Source organism: Asterias amurensis, chromosome 20 (genome assembly GCF_032118995.1).
Source record: "Asterias amurensis chromosome 20, ASM3211899v1".
In the NCBI taxonomy this organism is placed as follows: Eukaryota; Metazoa; Echinodermata; class Asteroidea; order Forcipulatida; family Asteriidae; genus Asterias; species Asterias amurensis.
In genome coordinates this window covers 8173421-8194461 of record NC_092667.1, presented here as the reverse complement: position 1 = coordinate 8194461, position 21041 = coordinate 8173421, and the positions used below count along the sequence as shown (strand labels likewise).

Genomic DNA, 21041 nt, shown 5'->3' with positions numbered 1-21041 from the left:
ACTCGATACAGAAGTACAGACTCAACTGTAGCAACGAACAGCGACTCTTGATGATATCGTTGAGACCAGCTCTCCACAGATGCTCTTGCCAGGAAGGGCCTTCCGTGCCAAAGCTCTCCTCACTCTTTCTCACTCTCAGTTGATCATATGAGGACGCCCAGGTATTTTTAAAAGCTCTTCAATGACCTCTAGGGGAGCTCTAGGGTCTGCCCACTGAGTTGATTTATCAACTCAGTGGGCAGACCGCCAATATCGTTGTCTTCTTCGAGTTGAGCAGCAGGCCAACTCGGCTGCACTAGAGCTAACCAGCTGCAAGCAGTTTTTGTGCCTCATCCACTGTGTCTGAGAGGAGAGATGTCGTCGGCATAGTCAAGGCCTGTGATCACTACAGCTGGCACTCTCCTTCTCCGGCGCTTGGCAAGCGTAAATCCTAGCTCTTCCTCCCTGCCATTGATAGTTGACCTAAAAGCAATCCATGACGACCTCGAGCACGAATAATGCTAGTGTGTTCCCCTGCAGAGCTCCAGCCGTGGTTTCAAAGAGGTATGTGGTACCATCTGGGGTGACCACCTTAGCCCACAAATTATTGTAGCTTGCAGTGATTGCCTTTTCTGGACACCATACTCGAATGATCTCAATGAGCTTGAATCGGTGTACAGTGTCATTGGCTTTCTTGAAGTCGGTGAAGGTAATGACACCTGACATGTTCTTGTCACTGACTCCGACCAGTGTTTGCCTCAGGGCAAGGATCTGCCCAGTTGTGGTTCTCTTTGGACGGAAACTGTCTGAGTCAGAATCAGACAGTTGTATGTCTTCATGACAAGATAAGACAGAATGATCCCCGGTATAGTTATCTGGTGTAGAGAGGTGGCCCGATTTGGGTAGTGGTATGATGTCAAAAGTTAAAACCAACTCATCGTGGGTAGATCTCCCAACTTGTTTTCTTTGTTCCAGTGGGACATCATGAGTAGCTCGTGTGCCCAACCACAATCCAGTCGATTGAAGTCATCGTGTCCCCCCCCCCATTCTTGAATTTGGTAGTAACTTTGCATACATGTACTGTGGAACATTGCAGGTGCCTCACAGTAGGTGCCCAATTGCTAGCCTCAACATATTTCGAGCTCTGTCAGTCTGTTAAAGTCTCGTCACTGAAGTTCTTCAATCGCTGTTTATTAAGAACGGTGTTTTGATCTCCCCTGTAGAGAAATGCAGTGCCTTTTCGGCAGCATGTATGATCTTCCTTTAGGCTTTCCACCATGAAAGTATCAGCCACTTTTGACAGTCATGCCCAACAGCCATCCATGCGACGAACAACACCCTTCCAGGAAGTATTTGTTAATATATGGGTGCTTCTACAAAATGTCCAAGAAGCCATTGCAGCATTCCTTGTCCAATGACACTGTGCTTGTTGGGATGGCACGGACCTGTTAGTGCCTACTATTCACTGTCCATATACTATAAGACAGATCCTTATTCTTCATGCCAAAGCCGACACAAAATAAAAATCGCATGTGGAACATCCGGAAGGAGGGGCTGGGCCCTTCTGTGTGCTCAAGCACTTTTGGGGTGTGACACGACACCAAGGCTGTATGGCATTGGAAAGCAAGTAGGCCTGTCCCCAACATCCGTACCAATGAATTGTCAAAAGTGGCTGATACTGTCATGATTGAAAGCGCAAAGAAAGAGGACATCATCCATGCTTGTAAAACGGCCCTTGCATTCCTCTTAAGTGAAATCAAGAAACTGATCAATAAACACCATTTTGAACATGCTGGCCATCTATGTTTAAAAGATATGTTTTTACACTTTCAGCTAATGACCGAAACTCATTAACATAAATATTAGCAAATTAATTTGTAGGCATTTCGACACTTTTGAAACGTTATTTCTTTCTTCACTGGACTCCTTGATCATGAAAACACGGGTATGTATCATGTACACTATTTTGAGCATGCTAGCCCCCTTTGTTGTCAAGAATGCATGTTTTGCCACTAATGACAAAAACTAATTAACATAATTATGCAAATTTGAAAGCTTTTTGACACTTTTGAAAGGTTATTTATTTCTTCACGTTACTCCTTGTCCATGAAAACCTGGGTATAGACACCATTTTGAGCAAGCTAGCCCTCTTTGTTACCAAGATATGCATGTTTTGCCACTAATTGCAGAAACTAATTAACATAATTATGCAAATTTGAAGGCTTTACGACACTTTTGAAAGTTGATTTATTTCTTCATTGGACTCCTTAACCGTGAAAACATGGATATAGACACCATTTTGAGCATGCTAGCCCTCTTTGTTGTCAAGATATGCATGGTTTTTCATTTTCAGCTAACGGCGGAAACTAATTAACACAATTATGCAAATTTGAAGACTTTTCGTCACTTTTTAAAGGTTATTCCTCTCTTCATTGGACTCCTTGATCATGAAAACATGGGTATAGACACCATTTTGAGCATGCTAGCCCTCTTTGTTGTAAAGATATACATGTTTTTTCATTTTCAGCTAATGGCGGAAACTAATTAACATAATTATGCAAATTTGACGACTTTCCGCCACTTGGATTTTGGAGGACTTTTGATATGTTAAACTTGGGTGTTTATGGCCCAAGGTGATGTCAAAACCATGAGTATGCCCGAAGCTAGTCTTTTATATACTGAATAAATTTTCCTCTAATCAACAACCCTGACTACGGGGAAAGGTTGTCTGCGAAGATGACACGGAACGCTAGTCGTACATGTACATCATTCAGTTCACACGAACAACCTATTTGCGACCGTGATTTTCGGGGCGGGCATAGTCGATTGACTGTGCCCCGGGCTATGACGTCATCTTGATATAAAAAGAGGAAGCATGGCTATTTCCATGACTCAATTTTAAACCAATCAAATTAGAGGATTCTATACATGAGGTATATAAAAAGTGATTATGACACGGATGATGTTGTAGCCGAATTGCTCGGTCTACACAATAAAACAAATGTGACGATTCAAGATAAAAGAAGTGACCTACCAGTTGGTTGTTTCATAAATTTCGGACATAACTTTAATTAACAAAGTTTACTTAACTATTTGGGTTGACCAACCATTTCAGTTAAATTTCTGATAATATATTGACCGTTTGTGTTTGTCTGTATTATAAATTAAGCATATTTAACCCACACCTATGACGTCATGCTGTTGTTTAATCGCTCCATTATTTTGCACGAATGGCGCGATGGGAAAAACTATTCACCCATCGTGCAAACAGGTCAAACTGTCCACATAGCATCAGTCGTGCAAAATAATAGAAATTAGGAAAAAAAAACATATGACGTCAATGACGCAAATGACGACATATACCGTTATTTTGTATTTGACACATGTTGGAGTCAAGCATGTTTTATGATCGTAAAGACTTTCCAGAAGTGGACAACTACATTATTAAATTATTTAGCTGAGATGTTTAAACGTGTTAGTTAACTACAACAGTTATTTGAGCAGGTCTGAAAGTCAGTTATTTTCGTTTTATCCAGTATACTTTATAAAAGTAATTCAAATGCTTAATTTAACCTAAACAAACACGGTAAGTGAGTAAACTCCCTCAAAAACAAGTTTGCAAAGACACTTCTTTCACTGTCATTATATAATAACATAAATTTAACTGATGGTTGGTCATTATGTTAGCTTAATTAATGTGTTATTCAAGGTTATGTCCGAAATGTCTAAAAATTATCGGCTGGTACGGTAGGTCAGGTAGTCACATCGAGGTAGTCACTTTCTATCACTTGAATTTACTTTGAGTGGTGTTCACTGGAGTGAACAAATTGTGTTTAAAATTAAACAATATCGCGCCATTCGTGCAAAATATGTGAGCATTTAAGAATAGCATGACGTTTCAGGTGTGGGTTAAGTTGCACAATGCTCTCGATGAACTCGCCATTCGGATCGTGGGTACGAATTACCATGGGCTTCGCCCTCGTGTAACCTCGGGCGTTATCCTTTACTGAAATCATGTATCTCTGACTTTAAGATTTAATTCCCTAACAATTTTGAACAACTCAGCTAAATAATAGTTTAGTAGTGGAGCTGTTCTCACTTGACGTCATTTATTTATTCCTTTAAGCCTCGGTCACAACCCATCGTGCGTAGTTTTTTGGCCGTGCGTTTTGGGGGGACGCCACGGCCGCCACGTTTTTCTGGAGTGGCAAGAGCAGGGAGGATCGAGTACGTCAACTCACGTCATTCGTACGGTTTGCGCAAGTCCGTGGCCCGCACAACATGCCTGGCCGCGAGCGGTTACGGGCATCGTACGTTGCGCACGTTGTAAGTGAGTTGTATATGCTTACAACATGCTTACAAAGTACGATAATCTTGTGATTGCCACGTTATCGTACGGAGGCGGCCGTACTTATTACACGTGCTGGTCACTTAAGCCTCGGTCACAACCCACCGTGCGTGTTTTTTGTCAGTACGTGTTTTGAGGAGGTCACGGCCGCCACGTTTTTCTGAAAACGTGGGGAGGGAGTGGCAAGAGCAGGGATGAAGTACGTCAACGCACGTCACTCGCACGGTCTGCGCAAGGTGTAAGTACGTGGCCCGCACGCCACGCCTGGCTTTACAGCGGCGGTCCCAACCCGCCGTACGTGCAAGTGCGTGCTGTCTACTTGCAAAAACGTGGGCAAGATTTTGGGATCCGTACGTGGTGAGTACCGCCTCAGTACGGATTTGGGAGCAAGCAGACACGACGTAGCACTTTTAGTGCATGAGGAACTTTCTCTGTGTCACCCGTACGGATTCACCCCCAGTACGGGTGACGTACGGGTGACGCGCGTGCCCTCTACAGCCAACGAGCGCACAACGCACTGACTCCGTGAGTCCTTTTAATGTTTCCAACGGTCACTTGCTCCACGGACGGCGCACTTTAACACGTGCGTGCTACGCACGTCATTAGTGCGTAGTCCGTGCTTACTCGGCACTTCCCCAGTTCAGCTGTCCAATGAGCACGCAGAACTCACGTGGACCGCACCGAGTAAGCACGTGCTCCACACGTGCTTCGCACTTGCAACGTACGTACGTTGTGCGCACTGATTTCTTCAGTATAAAAAAAAAACGACGGACGAGTGCCATCATTTCATCTCCAAGATGCCGAAGAAGACACAGAATAACGGGCCGCGGAAGATGAGATGGCCAGAGAGGAAGAGGAGAGGAGGAGCGAAGAATAGTCAGACGGTGACGCCAGAGAGTGGGTCACAATAAGAACAAATCAAAACCATTTTATCATTTGTTTGACACATAAACTTCTACATGTTTATTCACACATGAATACATAAAACTAAATCATGAGTTCACGGGATGTCCCCAGAGTTCATAAAAAGTAAATCATGAGTTACATGAGTTCATGTGCTCAAACAACCCGATCTTGCCATGGTAGGCGGCCAAGTGGGGAACTGTAATGCTACTCTCACACTTGGGTGAATATCTTGCGAATATGAATGTTTGAAATTCGCGATGAATTCGCCCAAAAGTTGCTACTTGTAGTGAATATGTTCTCGGTCATCCTTAAACCTCTCCTTACCAATATCTTATGCATAATACGTACGCTTTACCAACAGTACCAATTGCTCACCAATGGCTTACCAAATGCTTACGCAAATCGATGGCGAATTACCGTCTTCACAACATTCGCTGAATGTACGGAAGCGCTTCGTTTGCCCCTCTAACAGAGTGGCGAATGTTCTTGCGAACATGAGTATTTGAATTTCGCGTTGAATTCGTCCAAAATGGCGGTTGGATAGTGACTATTTGAATCGGGTCTCACCCCTCGATCGTCCTCGGTCGGCCCTCTTCTTACCAATATCTTACCAATATATTACGAATGCTTTACCAACGCTTGTCAATGCCTTTACGTACGTTGCAAACGCTTACGCACACTTTACCAACGTTACCAATGCTTACGAAATCACGCCGAATGACCGTCTTTGCAACATTCGCTGAAGTTTACAAACCGGTTTGTAAATTGAGCGATCTTCGTAAGGATGTGGGGAATAATTTGTGAAGTTTCCGAGTTTTGTTACCAACGCTTACGAAGACACGGCGAACGGCTTGAGCGATTGTCAAATATTTCCTTCCGATAGCATATTCGCTGGCATATTTGCCGTGTAAGAGAAGCATAAAGTGACCGATCTTCGTAAGGAGGTGGATAATGTGGCGAAGTTTGAGCACTTTAAGTTTAAAAGGATATTTAAAACTACAGTTATGTGAGAAATATAATACTCTCTACAAAATAATCCCTCCTGTAGGCGACGTCCGTTACTGACACGCTTGGTTTCCACTGCATAATTGTGCAGACTCAGTGTGAAAGGATCTATTGGTGCTTTTGTTAACAAAAGAGTTCAACAGATTAGCACCGAAGGGTTGAATAGGTTATGTACATGGTACACACACGATTTTATGCATGTCTTCCTGCTTCAGTTCTGCTTCCACACTAGACTTGAATTCAAGTCTGAGTCTGCGGTTATTTCTCTGCATCAGCCAGGCATAATTTCCCCCTGCGCAGATTTGCTATAACACGCTTTCTAACTCGCAATCCCATGTGATCTTATGCCAATGACGGAGGTAAGGGTGCTTTTTTTGGCAATAATGTGTTGGCTGTCGGATAGACTAAGAGCCACGACCGCAGACTTGTAACCAAGTCTACTTCCACATCGTTTCTGCAGTTTACAGCTGAGTACAAACAGCCATATAGAACCATGGAGGAAGGAATAGAAGGAGCTCGAATGACCCACAGAACCGCAGAGTAACAAAAGAATACCCTGACAATGCCCCCGTCTAACCAGTGGAAAAAGATAGGAGACCTCCAGCTGGACGGCCGATTAACGAGCAGGATTCGATTTCTTTGTACAGAACGTGCGGTACTGCCGCTCTGCACCGTTGCCTTTATGTAAAGTTGAATCATTGGAGACAAGAATTGTGAATACACACGTTTTCATTTACCATTTGTGGTGTTTCACTGAAACATCATGGCATATTTTTTCATTTTTTGTAACTTTTCGGTCACTAGCGGTGGTTCAAAATTTTGGTATAAGCACACGAGGGTAGTTAGTATTCAATTGTGTTTTTCGATTTGGTGAGCACAAGTGTACACAATTTTTATCAGGTCTCAAAAAAGTTGTTTTTCTGTATTATATCCATACGACATACGACACCATGGTTGAGTGAAGAACCAAGTGCGCACGCGCAAACTCACATACGCCAGGTCGCCCATTGTCTGTATAAGGTATGTGGGTGATTACGAGGTGTTGTTAAACGACCGCGGTACCGCACGTGCGACTTTTGATGTCCAGTCGTTCGAGCTCCTTCTATTCCTTCCTCCATGATAGAACTAACCCACCCATCACCAAATGAGCTGTTAACCAGCGAATACACTGAATACAACAAGTAGTATTATACGCTCGTAAAGTACATGTCAATCGATTACAAGTAAACAGCAACGTCAGTGATACACGCAGACAGGTCACCTGGGTGTGTTACACTTCGCAGGAGCAACACTGTACCGGTATGTGGGTCCTCTCAAGTGCCGTCGTATACAAACTGTATTGAATGGTTCTCGGACGAGCAATGGATGAACAAACACTGGATATTATGCACGACGTGAATTGACATCATATACAACACTTCTTGATGAACAATAGCGAGGACTTCGCCATTTTATGTAATGATTGAATTGACCCTTTATCTCTTTTTATCCAGGAGGAGAGAGACACCCTTGTGTTCCAACACCCTTGTGCCCTGACACACCATGGACACACCCTTACCCCATCGAGCGAGTAAATCACTGGGATTTCGGAACACGGGTTGTTGAACATAGGGGTGACCCGTTTAAATATAGCAGTCGCCAACAGCAGTAGCCTACAACATCTGCCAAGAGGGCAGGAAATAAATGCGGCAACTGGAAGACTATTAACGATCACAATGGTGCCAGCCTACATCGTAGGTGTTGTGTATTGCATGGTGGCGTTTGTATTGGCACAGGAACGTAAAGGTGAGCGTTTATCCTTGAAAATATGAAAGTGAATTTTTTTTAAATTGGGTCATTCCTGTCAATTACCCTTTTCAAATTTGCTCAAATTTTATGGGGTAATCTTGGCTCAATTGCATGCTTCAATTTCGAATTTTAGCTCCATCCAATGCAAATGGTTTTCGCCCTACGGCATGCTCTTTCTCGTTGATGGTCAAAAATGCGCATGCGACCGCCAATATTCAAACGACCATACATCGATAACCATTGGGTCAAATTGTTTGAAATTGGTGTCTTTGGAAAGGAAATTGAAGCTTTCCAAGTTTGTCCGTGCTTATTTGGATGAATATGTTTAGGTTTGATAGCCTTTTTTTAACCTCTATTTCGACTTTGAATTTGATGACCTAGAGATGATCTTGGGTGATAATATACCCCCATAAGATTTCTCAACCATGTCAACAAATTATAGATATCATATTAAAAATAAACTGATAGAACTTCAAGGGGTAGTCACCTCCCAGAACATCGATGTTATTGGAATAACTGAAACATGGCTGACACATGATGTTCCGAACTCTGCAATCCTTCAGGAGTTTGTCATTGCTCGCAAAGATCGCGGCTCCGGGGGAGGGGGTGTGCTCCTTGCCATGAAACCTGAACTTGATCCTCGGTCGAGTTGGTCTTTGAAAAGCGTTTGTAACCGTTTTTTATAAAATGCATATGGGTAGAAAGATGTTGTAAAAGTAGAATACAATGATTCACACAAACATGCCTCGAAATTGCGTGGTTTTCCTTTTACCTCGTCGACTAACACGTCGGCCATTAATTTATGGGGGTCAAAATTTTGACTCTCATAAATGGCCGACCATGTTAGTTCGCACAGTAGAAGGAAAACCACGCAATTTGGAGACAAACTTGTGTGGATCATTGTATTCTACTTTCAAAACATCTTTCCAACCATATGCATTTTATAAAAAACGGTTACAAACGCTTTTGTTTTGACCAACTCGTCCGATCCAAGGCAACGTGTTCCTTTAAACAATGATGTTGCTGTGAGTACTCAACTTGAAAGTGTATGGATGACATGTAACATTAGTGCAGAAAGCTGGCTTGTAGGTACGGTTTATTGACCACCAACTGGTTCCAACTTCATTGAGAAATTTGATGAATTACTCTGGAGCTTGCCGTTGGAAAGCTTCTCTGGCCATAGAATCATCAGTGACTTTAATATAGATTGGAATTTTGAAAAGAACAATTCTAAGCTGTTTGCTGATTTACAACATATCAGTGATTCAAATAGTCTACATCAACTGGTGAAGGAACAAACTCGTCATAGTTCAACGCTAGACTTGCTTTTACATCAAGACCTGATCGCGTTCTAGATGTTGATGTGGTGAATGCATGTTACGATGCATATTATTGTTTGGAACATTTTTTATACTTTTAGGACATCTTCATAACCTTTATAACAAACAGTTTCAAACGCTTTGCATAGACCAACTCGCCCAATCCAAGGCAACGTGTCCCTTTAATGGACAAGAAAAACACAACCTGATAATACAAGTTTTTTTTTTTTACAAAAGCTGTGTATTATAGATAAGAACTGCAGTTTTTAAAATGCACCTGTCTCATAACGTTCATTGCATCAGTACCTTACATTTAGGGAAATACTACCCGGATGTTGAGGGTCATTTTGTTTGTCTATGCAGGAAACACAAGTTACTCTGCGACCCATGACGTGTGTTTATATAGTAAGATTTCGCACAATATCCTTCTTATCAATTCATTCAACATTTGCAAATTAAAACACATTCTACAACATGCGCATTCAGGGAATACAGAAAATGGCATCAGATTTAATGTTATGTTCTTGAATATAACTTTTGCTTTTCTCAGAATGTGACACCAAACGGTATTTTAAGTTGAACAGGGTTTCGAAGTACAAACTAGTCATGCATTGTTGTTAAAAAAAATTCCTTGCATGGCTGATCTTCTTGAACAGATGAGTATGGTGGCCTTGGCCAAAGCGTTTGAGTTTCATTTTCAGTTATTTATAATTTGTTTTGTTTTTTAGCTTGTTTTTTCTTTGCTTTGCATACGTTATTTCGCTACCAACCCGAGCTATGTGAGTCTATGTTTACAAAATGCGCTAGTTGTTTGTATGCGTGCGTGGTGTGAGACGCTCTGAACCAACGCCTTGACGGTTTTGTTATGAGCTAGCCAGGATCATGACTTTTATGCAAGACCCCATTGGTCAGTGGCGGAAGTCCCTTTTACTATTGGGTGCGTTCGTTTAGCTTCCCTGGGAGACCCCGGTGTGTGGCGGTTTTTTTTTACCAGGACGAACGTGTGCAGATAATTTCCCAGGTTCGTCCTGTGGAAAAAACACCACACACCGGGGTTGACCCAGGGAAGCTAAACGAACGCACCCATTAAGTCCACACCAGGACACCATGTATCAACCTCGTTCCCAGTGATGTACGTTCTTGCAGCACCATTTTCTTTTCGTTCCCACAATGCATTGCTCGATTCTTGCCAATCAAAGTGACGGATCGGAGTTTTCCTTGTACGCAGTAAGCGGGCGATACGCTAGGCTGATCCTGACTCAATTGATGGAAGGGGCGTGGATTGCACAACCATGGGCCTACACTCCATTTATAAAAGAGATGATAGTACTGTAAATCAAAGGAAAACCATGCCGTTTGAATGCTTTCTATATCAGTACTAAAACATAACATAACAAACATTACAATCGTTCTGATTAGTAAATTTTATATAAAAATGCTTAAACAACTGAACTTTTTTAATGGTTTATTGCATTTGTATGACTGTGACAGATTTCATTAACATACGGCTACTCGGTGGCCCGGCAAGTGCACCAAACTCCGGCAACGTGGAAGTACAGCAGCCGAATGGCACATGGTTGGATGTGTGTGATAACGATTTCTGGGGAGCAAACGACGCGATGGTAGCTTGCAGACAGCTTGGTTTCCCCGGTCTCGCAAGAGCTCGGAGAGGCTCCTACTTCGGTGAAGCAGTTAATAATGGATCACTTGGAGAGATTGGTTGCCGTGGGAGTAAGTAAACATTCCAGGGAAAATACAGGATTTGTTGTTTTCCAAATTGGGGATCAATTTCTTCTGAAGGCACACAGATTTTACGAATTACGCAAAATCATGAATTTTGGGGAATAATTTGATTGTTTATGAAATAACTAAATTTATGAAATGCCGTGTTTATGTACAATGTATGTTTTGATTGCTATGATGACCAATCAATTTTTGTGTTTTTATGGTTTTTGCTTTGTTTTATTAAAGATGAACCCAATCTCGGACAATGTAATAACGGGCCCGTTGAACAACCATCTAGGTGTGTTGGTATGATTGGTGTGGCTGGACTCATTTGCACTGGTAAGATACAACCAACCTATATGTCATTTAATTCACTTATTCCTAAAACTGCAGACGGCGCAATGGGAATTACAGTTAATTGTTTCAAATTCAAAAATCTCAAAAAAATTCATTCATTCATTCAATAAATTGTTATTTAAAAAAATCACAAACATGAAACTACGTGTATAATATACAAATACCCATTATGCATCTTGAACACCATCTTATCATGAACCCTGTGAATATCTTCCAGGATAACAATGCTCATTGGTTCATTCTCTGGGTATGGCTGTTTTTTCGGGTTGATTGTGGATATTTCCTCTCTTTTTACCAACCTTAATACAAGTCAGAGAAAACTTGAAAACCTGCACCATGGGCCTCAATAAATAAGGATTATTATGAGGATCAACATTGGTTGCATTCTCACCTATTTTGGATTATCTTTAAAGGTAAAGTTTGAATGTTTCCTAACGCTACTTTTGTGCTGGAAAACGCACAGAATATACAACGAAGTATGATATCACTGTAACTGTGCTGTTATACTTCGTTGTCTTCGTTGTCGCCCCCCCCCCCCAAAAAAAAAAAAAAAAAAAAATATTTTAATGCATGATCCAGTGATATCGTTTTCATAAATTAAAACAAGCTTAACTACAAATTTTGTGTAAATAAAGGTTTTAATAAATAAAAATGTGTATGTTAATGCTAAAAAAAAAATTAAAAATGCAAGGGGAACTGCAAATTTATTTTCTTGATAAAATTGTTTTGATAGTAACCTTTGAATAACTGTGGTTCTAGTTGCATATACATAATTAATGGGCGACAACATTTACCAGGACGTTACGCATCACTGAAAGCGTTTTCAGCTGTTTTAACAGTTTCTGTGTTTTCTGTTTAAACAGTTCCTGGTTTTATAGGATGCTACAATAATCCTTCAAACACTCCAGTATTTAATGATGACAACGCCCTAACAGCCATGAACATGACCGTTGGGTTGTGCCTAGACCACTGCCAGCAACAACAAATGAAGTTTGCTGGGCTAACACGTGGAAATCAATGTTATTGTGGGACCGATGAAATCAACATCAATCAAAGAAGTCAAAAACGTGACAGAGACTGTAATGTGGAGTGCTCTGGAAACAATGATGAGGTGTGTGGAGGCAGGGCAACACTATCTGTCTATAACTGTAAGTGCATTACATTTTAAAGATACATACATGCGTCATTGGAAACAAAAAGATTAGTTCGATTGCACCATAATGTTTAAATGCTGTGGACACTATTGGTAATTACTCAAAGTAATTGTTAGCATAAAAACATACTTGGTAGCAAGCAATTGAGAGCTGTTGATAGTATAACTTATTGTGAGAAACGGCTCCCTCTGAAGTGACGTAGTTTTCGAGAAAGAAGTAATTTTCCCTAAAATATTTGAATTTGATTTTGAGACCTCAGAATTAGATTTTGAGGTCCCGAAATCAAGTATCTGAAAGCACACAACTTCGTGTAGCAACGGTGTTTTATATTCAATATTATTATCTCACAACTTGAGTCAACATTTTCACAGGTTTGTTATTTTTATGCATATGTTGAGATACACCAAGTGAAAAGACTGGTCTTCGACAATTACCATTTACCAATAGTGTCCATTGTCTTTAACACCTGTGAGCTTCAGCTGTCACATGCTTGTATTAACAAAACAGTTTTAAATTACTGCTTACTGCTTACTGCTTACTGGTTATTTTATTTTATATTTCCAGCATTTAAATCCTGGGCGCAGGAGACGTAATACTTTAGCTTATTATATCAAACAAATTAATATTTGAACCATGATACCCGACCCATTACAACTCAGTGTGTCCATACCATTGTGTCCGATGAGCCAATACGTTCGACTATTATGTCCTGCAAACTATTTTGTCAGACCCAAATGTCCTACAAACCGGCCCCTCCGGTTTTTCTTCTCTCCGGAAATATTGAAAGTCACTTTAATTTCAAACTCTCAATCATCCTCAGTGACGCTTGGCCTATGTGAGGATCTATTGAGTCCGATAAATGGAGGACGTTCACCTGGTGTTGGGCCGTTTCGTTATGCATCTAACATTAGCTTTTACTGTTATGAGGGATTTGAGCTTTTTGGAGAAGATTTGCTGAGATGTGTTCTTGGAGATACCCTACAGACAACACAGTGGGATAATCCAACGCCATACTGTCAATGTAAGTCCAGATTATGTCAGTTATGACCGCCAGTGCAATACACTCTAAACACACCCTGGTCAGATCTGACCTAGAAAGGGTCAGATCTGACCAGGATTCCGAGTTACGAGGGGCCTGACCAATTCCGGGTTGACGTGACCTGGAGTTCCGGGTCAGAATATGGCCCGGAAAAGGGTAATTTTTGATGTCCCAACAAAAGTGTTGACCTGGAAAGGGTAAAAAAAAATTAACCAAAGGCCAGGTCAAAAATCTGACCCTTGAGCTTTTAAAGTGTGTTTATTATACTTCGCTATGAGCAATTAGCAAGGACCAATACAACAATTGTTTTATTATTTTGTATTAATTAACAGCGATGGTGTCCTTAACCACACAAGACCCCAGAGAGGACTATGGAAATAACAGCGCCTCAATATCAGGTACAGTTTGCTACATTATGAAAATAGCGGTCGCATTAAAATATTTATGTAAAACTTTACAAATACTTCGCATCCGTAAAAGAATTGTGCCGGGTAATTTCTATGTTGAACATGTCCCTTTAGTGCCTCCGTAGTTTGTGCAGAAAACAATAATTATTACATTGTACATGGTAAGTACTATTGAAAATACTTGAAAAACAGTGGAACTGGGGCGTTTGAACTATCTGTGTTTTTGGCGAGCTGCGAAGCAGTGCGAGCCTATCTAATACCAATTTCCGTCTGGCGTTGTCCGTCCGTCTGTCCGTCCGTGTTCAGATTTTGTTAAGTTTCAGTCTTTGAGTTGAGTTGTACAAGCCCAAGTAAAAATTTTACATGTAATTGCGAGTCATTTTGTTGGTAATTTTCAGCTATGATTTCCAATAATATTGGAAGTTTTTGGAATAAAAAATATGTTAAAGTTTTTGGAATAATCAAAATGTCATAATTTTTTCGGGCTAAAACATTGACCTCTGGATTTTAAAGAATCAATCTAAAAATTAAAATAGAAAAATTGTGAAATAAATTTGTTTAAAGCCAGTGGACACTTTCTGCAGAGAACAGAAATTAAAAGTTCACAGATTTACAAATAACTTTACAGTGTTTACAGAAGGCAATGGTGAAAGACTCCCCTTGAAATATAATTCCATGAAATGCTTTACTTTTTGAGAAAACAACTATCAAATCTCGATATCGAGAATACGGATTTATATTTAACACATGTTGTGACACGGCGAAACGTCTGGAAACAAGTGGGGGTTTTCCCGTTATTTTCTCCAGACTCCGATGACCGATTGAACCTTAACTTTCACATGTTTGTTATTTTATGTATAATTTGTGATACACGAAGTGTGGGCTTTTGGACAATACTGTTTACCGATGTTGTGCGATTGCTTTAATATGTAACTATTCTGTTAAAACTTTAAACAAGTCTTGCTGCTTACTTGTTAAAAATAGCAAAAACAATGAAAACCTGAAGTGTAGTAATACTTGTCAATGTCCCTACCCCTTTGACAATCAGTTGACCAAATCCTTTTTTCTTTTCTTTTTCTGTCAGCCATTGGTTCTATCTGGTGATTGACAGCTCGCCATGGCAGCTTCGCTGTTCTAGTTTGCACTATTTTGGTTTTAGTGTACAAACACTGTTCTCAATTCGACTATTTCTTTTATTGCAGGGACAATAGCTGGAATAGTCGTTGCATGCTTGGTGGTGTTTTCTTTCCTCGGCCTTATGGTAATAGTTGTGAGACGTAAACGGTAAGTGTGTGTTTTGGAAACATTGATTTGTTTTGTGTGTGTTTGTTTATTTGTTTGTTTGGGGGGTTGTTATTAATATTTGGCCCCCATTATTATCATTAGCACTTGCAGTGAGTTTACTAACAACTTGAAACAATGCAATTTGTATCTTATGGCCTAGTGTACATAATTGTCTATGTACATGTGGATGCAATCACAGCGTGATATCAGATTGCATCGTTTTGTCATGAATGAGAAATATTATCGACTAAAAAAAGTCCATTCAAGTCAATTTAACTTAACTGAGACTATGTCACGTGAGGGATGGGTGTGGTCGTTGGTCTTTTCCACCCTACTATAATAATAATAATGATAGTTTAGTTTTTATAGAGCGCTTTTAACGCCCGAAGGGTGTCCCAAAGCGCTTCACTTTGTTACCCCCAGCCGTCGATTTCACAAAACTCTTCCTAACTTAAAAGACTAATCTTTGGACTTAGAACGAGTCCAAACCCTCCAATGTATAGCATGCAGACCTTAAGATTAATCCTAAGTTAGGACGAGTTACTCGTCCTAACTCGAAATAAGACGAGTCCTAACTCTTTGTTAAATCGACTGCAGGTCACTTGGCCTTAAGAGTCAGTTCAGGTAAATAATTGACATAGTTGCTCATGGTCAAAAAAATGATTTTTTTTTTATACTTTGTGGGTGGAAGGGCCTTGGGGTGCAAGTAAACAAAATTGCATTTTTAATTCTATATAAAGCCTGTTGCCATGGTTACGGCTCATTTTGTTTTTTGGCCATTTTAGGCCGATTTTGGGGTCTGAAAAACTGGTTTTTAGCTCATATTTACAACTCCACCCCACCAAAATGCAACATTATTTCAAAAAAACTTTTATATCACTTTAAAGTATCATCTTGGGGTCCAAATAAACAACATTTACATTTCAAATCATAATATAACACGTTGCCATGGTAACAGTTCATTTGTGTTTAGGCCACTTTAGGCCGATTTTGGGCTCTGAAAAACTGTTTTTTTTAATTAATAGTTACAACTCCACCCCACCAAAAAACAAAAATATTTCATAAAACCTTTTACATCACTACAAAGTATCATCCTTGGCTTTACTTGAGACAAACAAATATTGCTATATATTTCCCCCTTGTGCTATTTTTAGAACGTGCATTGAGTATGTTTTTAGAACTTGCAAAATCAAAATTTTTACCATATTTTTTGCCCTCAAAATTTCATTTTTTCAGTGGTCTCAGAATATTTTCCTTTCGGTTTTGATAAGGGCCAAAATTTGTCTTTTTATTTCTCGTAAGAAAAACTTGGGCAAGTGTAATCTGATGTTAACAGTACTGTCTCAAAAATAGACTTTTTTCCCCAAACAGAAAAATGCATTTTGAATTGTTTTTTCTTCATATTGAATTTCTAACATTAAAAAGTAATAATTCTATCAATCTGGCAGCTTTTCCTAAGCACTCTATAGGCTTAGTGGATTACCCAACATTGATCAGGAACTGTTGATGACCTTAATTTTAGAATTTGTCCGGCCCAGCCCCAATCATATTTATTGACATTGCATAAAACAATGTTTTGTGAATAGCGCCTCTTTTTTTGAAAGTGTTCCCTTTCGGTTGTTATTGGTGTTTTCATGTCTTCTGGGTAGAAATACTGTGTTTATTGTATCCTGTTGTGACTGATCATGCCTTAAGTATAGTAATTTTTCCAAAAACAATGCATGCTTGTTAAAAAATTTGGCACTGTTTCCATGCCCTTTGAGTAATGAATACAAAGTTTTTATTTAAACATAATGGTATCCAACACCATAACCAATGCTTTGCCACTGAGAGTTCTTGAGTTGGCTACTTTACCTATTGTACAGGTATGATTCCCATTGCAAGTAGAGTGCGATGAGCATTCTTTACAAGTTGTCTTTAATACAGGGCCTACTCTCCTTGGTCCCTGCCTGCTATACCAAACGTAAAACTTTTCATAGAGATAGAGATCATAAACAATGTAGTTTCTGTGCTTGAGGCAGATGGTTTGGAGCATCCAATCATGTCCAACACAAATGTGGGAAATTAAAAAGCCCGCTTAAAAGTGTTGGAAAAGTTTGCCAAGTACTTGTTAAAAAAAATGATACTAACGATTTGCAAGATGAGCGTAAGAGATCATTTAAAAGGAACACGTTGCCTGGGATCGGTCAAGTTGGTCTTTGAAATGCATTTGTAACCGTTTGTTATAAAATGCATGGTTAGAAAGATGTTTTTGAGTGATACTAATTTTGTGTGGATCATTATATTCTACTTTTAAAATATCTTTCTAATCATATGCATTTTGTAATAAACGTTTACAAACGCTTTTCAAAGACCAACTCGACCGATCCAAGGCAACGTGTTCCTTTAATGAAACAACATTGAAAGAAGTTGTAAATACTTGCACCTGCTCAACATAAATAAGTAAGATGCATTTGCAGTGACAAAAGTTTATTCAGTTTGATTATTTTTTCCATTCACTATCTTACTAATTCATAATTATTATATATGTCTCTGAGAACGATCAACAAAAAACATTGTCAAACATTACCTGCTGGATTGTTTATCACGTTAAATAAACTAACTCTTTTATTGTTTGCAACAGTACAATTTATTGAAAGGAGCCCCACCATGGATGGGGGAACTGCTTACAGAAGGCCAAAGCAGGTGATCTGGCCATTTAGATACTTTGGATACAGTACTTGCTCACTTTTAGAGCCTCTTTGTTCTGATAGGGATGAAAATGTTTAGTTTGGTAGCGGGCAGGGGACCAAGAAGACTGTTATAAGGCCATGTATAGACAAGAATAGTAAAGAATGCTCATTGCACTACTTCTCTTCTTGCAATGTGAATCATACCTGTACAACTAGGTAAAGTAGTCATGACAAAACAAGAACTCTCAATGGCAAAGCATGGTTATAAACTTTTTATTTGTTACTTAAAGAGCATGGAAACAGTGCCATATTTGTTTAACAAGCATGCTCGTTTTTGTTTTTTTATCAATTCAAACTAAGGGATAACTTCAAAATGCATTTTTGTTGTTTTTGGAAAAATTACCATGTTTGAGGCAGAAGTGTCACAACAGGATACAATAAACCAAAGTGTTTCTCCCCAGCAGACATGCAAACCATAATGATAGCCCAATCACAACCAAAAGGGAAATATTCTGAGAACCAATAAAAAATTAAGACAGTACAACTTTCTTGATGTGCAAGGGGAATTAAAAAATGTGACTTTCAAAAAAGAGGCGCTGTTCACAAGACTTTTTTTTATTTTATGCAATGTCAAGAAATATGATTGGGCCGGGGCCGGGGTGGGGCGGGGTGGGGCCGGAGCGGGGCAAATTCTAAGATTTAGGTCATCAACAAGTCCTGATCAATGTTTGGTAATGCACTAAGCCTACAGAGTGCTTATGAAAAGCTGCCAGATTGATGGAATTATTACTAACTTCTTAATGTTATAAATTCAAAATGAAGCAAATATTTCAAAATGCATTTCTCTGTGCTTTCGGGGAAAAGGGTCTGTTACATCATGATACAATTGCCCGAGTTTTTCTTACCAGAAATAAAAAGACAAATTTTGGCCCTGATCAAAACTTAAAGGAAAATATTCTGAGACCACTGAAAAAATGAAATTTTGAGGGCCCCAAAATCGGCCTAAAATGGCCAAAAAACAAAATGAGCCGTAACCATGGCAACGGGCTTTATATAGAATTGAAAATGCAATTTTGTTTACTTGCACCCCAAGGTCCTTCCACCCACAAAGTATAAAAAAAATCATTTTTGACCGTGAGCAACTATGTCAATTATTTACCTGAACTGACTCTTAAATCTTAAACCATCTCAGCTCCCTGGGGAGTATACAGCTTGTGCAACATAATGCGATACTCGGTTAAATCAATCACAATAACCATCTCTGCCCTCACAGGTACCCATTTACCCCTGGGTGGAGAGGCTCAATTATAGTTAAGTGTCTTGCTCAGGGACACAAGTGTCATGACCGGGATTCGAACCCACACTCTGATGAACAGAAACACCAGAGCTTGAGTTCGATGCTGTTCTTATCTATTTGGCAACGACACCCTACAAACAAACTAATGCCATGTTATTATTTACAACCAGGAGAAGAGCAGGAAATAGTGCCAGCTCCAGGTCGCCTGAGATACAACACACAACGTACTCTGAACCGATTAATCCCCGATACCAAGCCACACCTTCTAGACAGAGTGCCACTCCTTCTAGACAGGGTGCCACTGAATACCAAGACCTTGACCCTTTCACAACTCTTGATGCTCATGAGAAACCCTACACAGCCCTACAGACAAACGACCCATCACCAAGTGATGTACCGGAGTATCTGGAACTCTATGACGAACCCTCACCGAGAGATAATACAGACAATGCTGCAGATGAAGAGGCTGAGTACTCTACACTTGATGAATATACTCACAAACCTTCTACTGTCAAGAACAATAAGCAACAACTCACTCGAGCTGGACGCTCAAGTGAAGACAATGAGTACTCATATGTAGCACCACCACAGTTCATAGGGGATTGCAACACAAATAACGCTGGTAACCAATACATGAAAGAAGCTTGTAAACAAGACACCACGGAACCAGCTAAAGATAATTCAGAAATGGAGAATGTATATTACAGTTTACCTCCTGATGCACATTAATGACTTTGAATTTGTTAATTGTTAAAAGGTTTGATGTAGACTTGAGTTAAAGACAGTGGACACTATTGGCATTTGTCAAAGGCCAGTCTTCTCACTTGGTGTATCTCAACTTATGCATAAAATAACAAACCTGTGAAAATTTTAGCTCAATCGGTTGTAGAAGTTGCGAGATATTAATGAAAGAAAAACACACCCTTGTCACACAAAGTTGTGTGCTTTCTGATGCTTGATTTCGAGACCTCAAGTTCTAAACTTCTTGGGAATGTAAAAATAAGTAATTAAAAACAGAAAAGTAAAATCAATTCAACAAATTAACGAAGAAAACTAAAGAAAAAAACTTGACCTCCAGTTTCCGGTTTACTCTAAACAGTTAAGAATATTACCCAATTGACGTTCCCATTATCGCTGAAACTATGTGATGATCGCACCAATTGGACGTGATTCACAAACGGGGTGTATTAGAAAAACCATCCCGGTCGATGTCAAACAGCGATCCTCGTCCCGGTAAATGTATAATTTTTACGTTAATTTAAACAAAACAATTATTATGTACACGAATTAAAATAATAATTATACAAAAAGTACGTTAAAAATAATAATCTTTAAGAATATTTTAACAAATAACAATTTCAATACAATTTGGTTTGTACAAAAATATACTTTTTTTCGAATTAAGTTCTCGTTTTCGCTACGTGCGAGACTTGCACAGTCTATTAGGAGTACATGTAATACAAGTTTCATAAAAGGTATACATGTACTCGATTGACTTGTTCGTAACAATGGTTTAGCAATAGGGATTATGCCATAAAGGACTCAAGAGGGAGAGAGAGAGAGAGGGGGAACGAGGGGAGAGATATGCTTTTTGTTAAGTTTAGTGAAGTATTTTTATAGTGGGGCTTTTTCTTTAAATGTGATACTTTGGGGGATTTTGGAAAAATTATGTGCATTTATAGCCGTTCGTGGGACACGTCAAAATTTGGTTTTGTCCGAAAACTTTCATGTTGTCATTAAAGGAACACGTTGCCTTGGATC

General features: G+C 39.6%; 2 protein-coding genes across 3 annotated transcripts; one reads left to right on the top strand and one right to left on the bottom strand.

The window, feature by feature from the left end:
• Positions 1-462: 462 nt before the first annotated feature.
• LOC139952691 (uncharacterized) lies at positions 463-3239 on the bottom strand. The gene is made up of 2 exons (XM_071951893.1): positions 3236-3239; positions 463-854 (listed from the first exon to the last, which is right to left on the bottom strand). The coding sequence occupies exons 1-2, from the start codon at positions 3237-3239 to the stop codon at positions 463-465; spliced, it is 396 nt and encodes a 131-aa protein (XP_071807994.1).
• Positions 3240-6777: 3538 nt separating this feature from the next.
• LOC139952735 (uncharacterized) lies at positions 6778-21019 on the top strand. Of its 2 annotated transcripts, XM_071951936.1 has the most exons (9): positions 6778-7537; positions 7732-8023; positions 10837-11076; positions 11317-11409; positions 12291-12575; positions 13402-13602; positions 13953-14018; positions 15230-15311; positions 19451-21019. In XM_071951936.1, exons 2-9 carry the CDS (start codon positions 7954-7956, stop codon positions 20007-20009), a joined length of 1596 nt encoding a protein of 531 aa, XP_071808037.1. In that variant the 5' UTR covers positions 6778-7537; positions 7732-7953; the 3' UTR covers positions 20010-21019. The 2 variants fall into 2 exon arrangements, with proteins under 2 accessions (XP_071808037.1, XP_071808036.1); XM_071951935.1 differs by having other exon boundaries at positions 6778-8023.
• Positions 21020-21041: the final 22 nt, after the last annotated feature.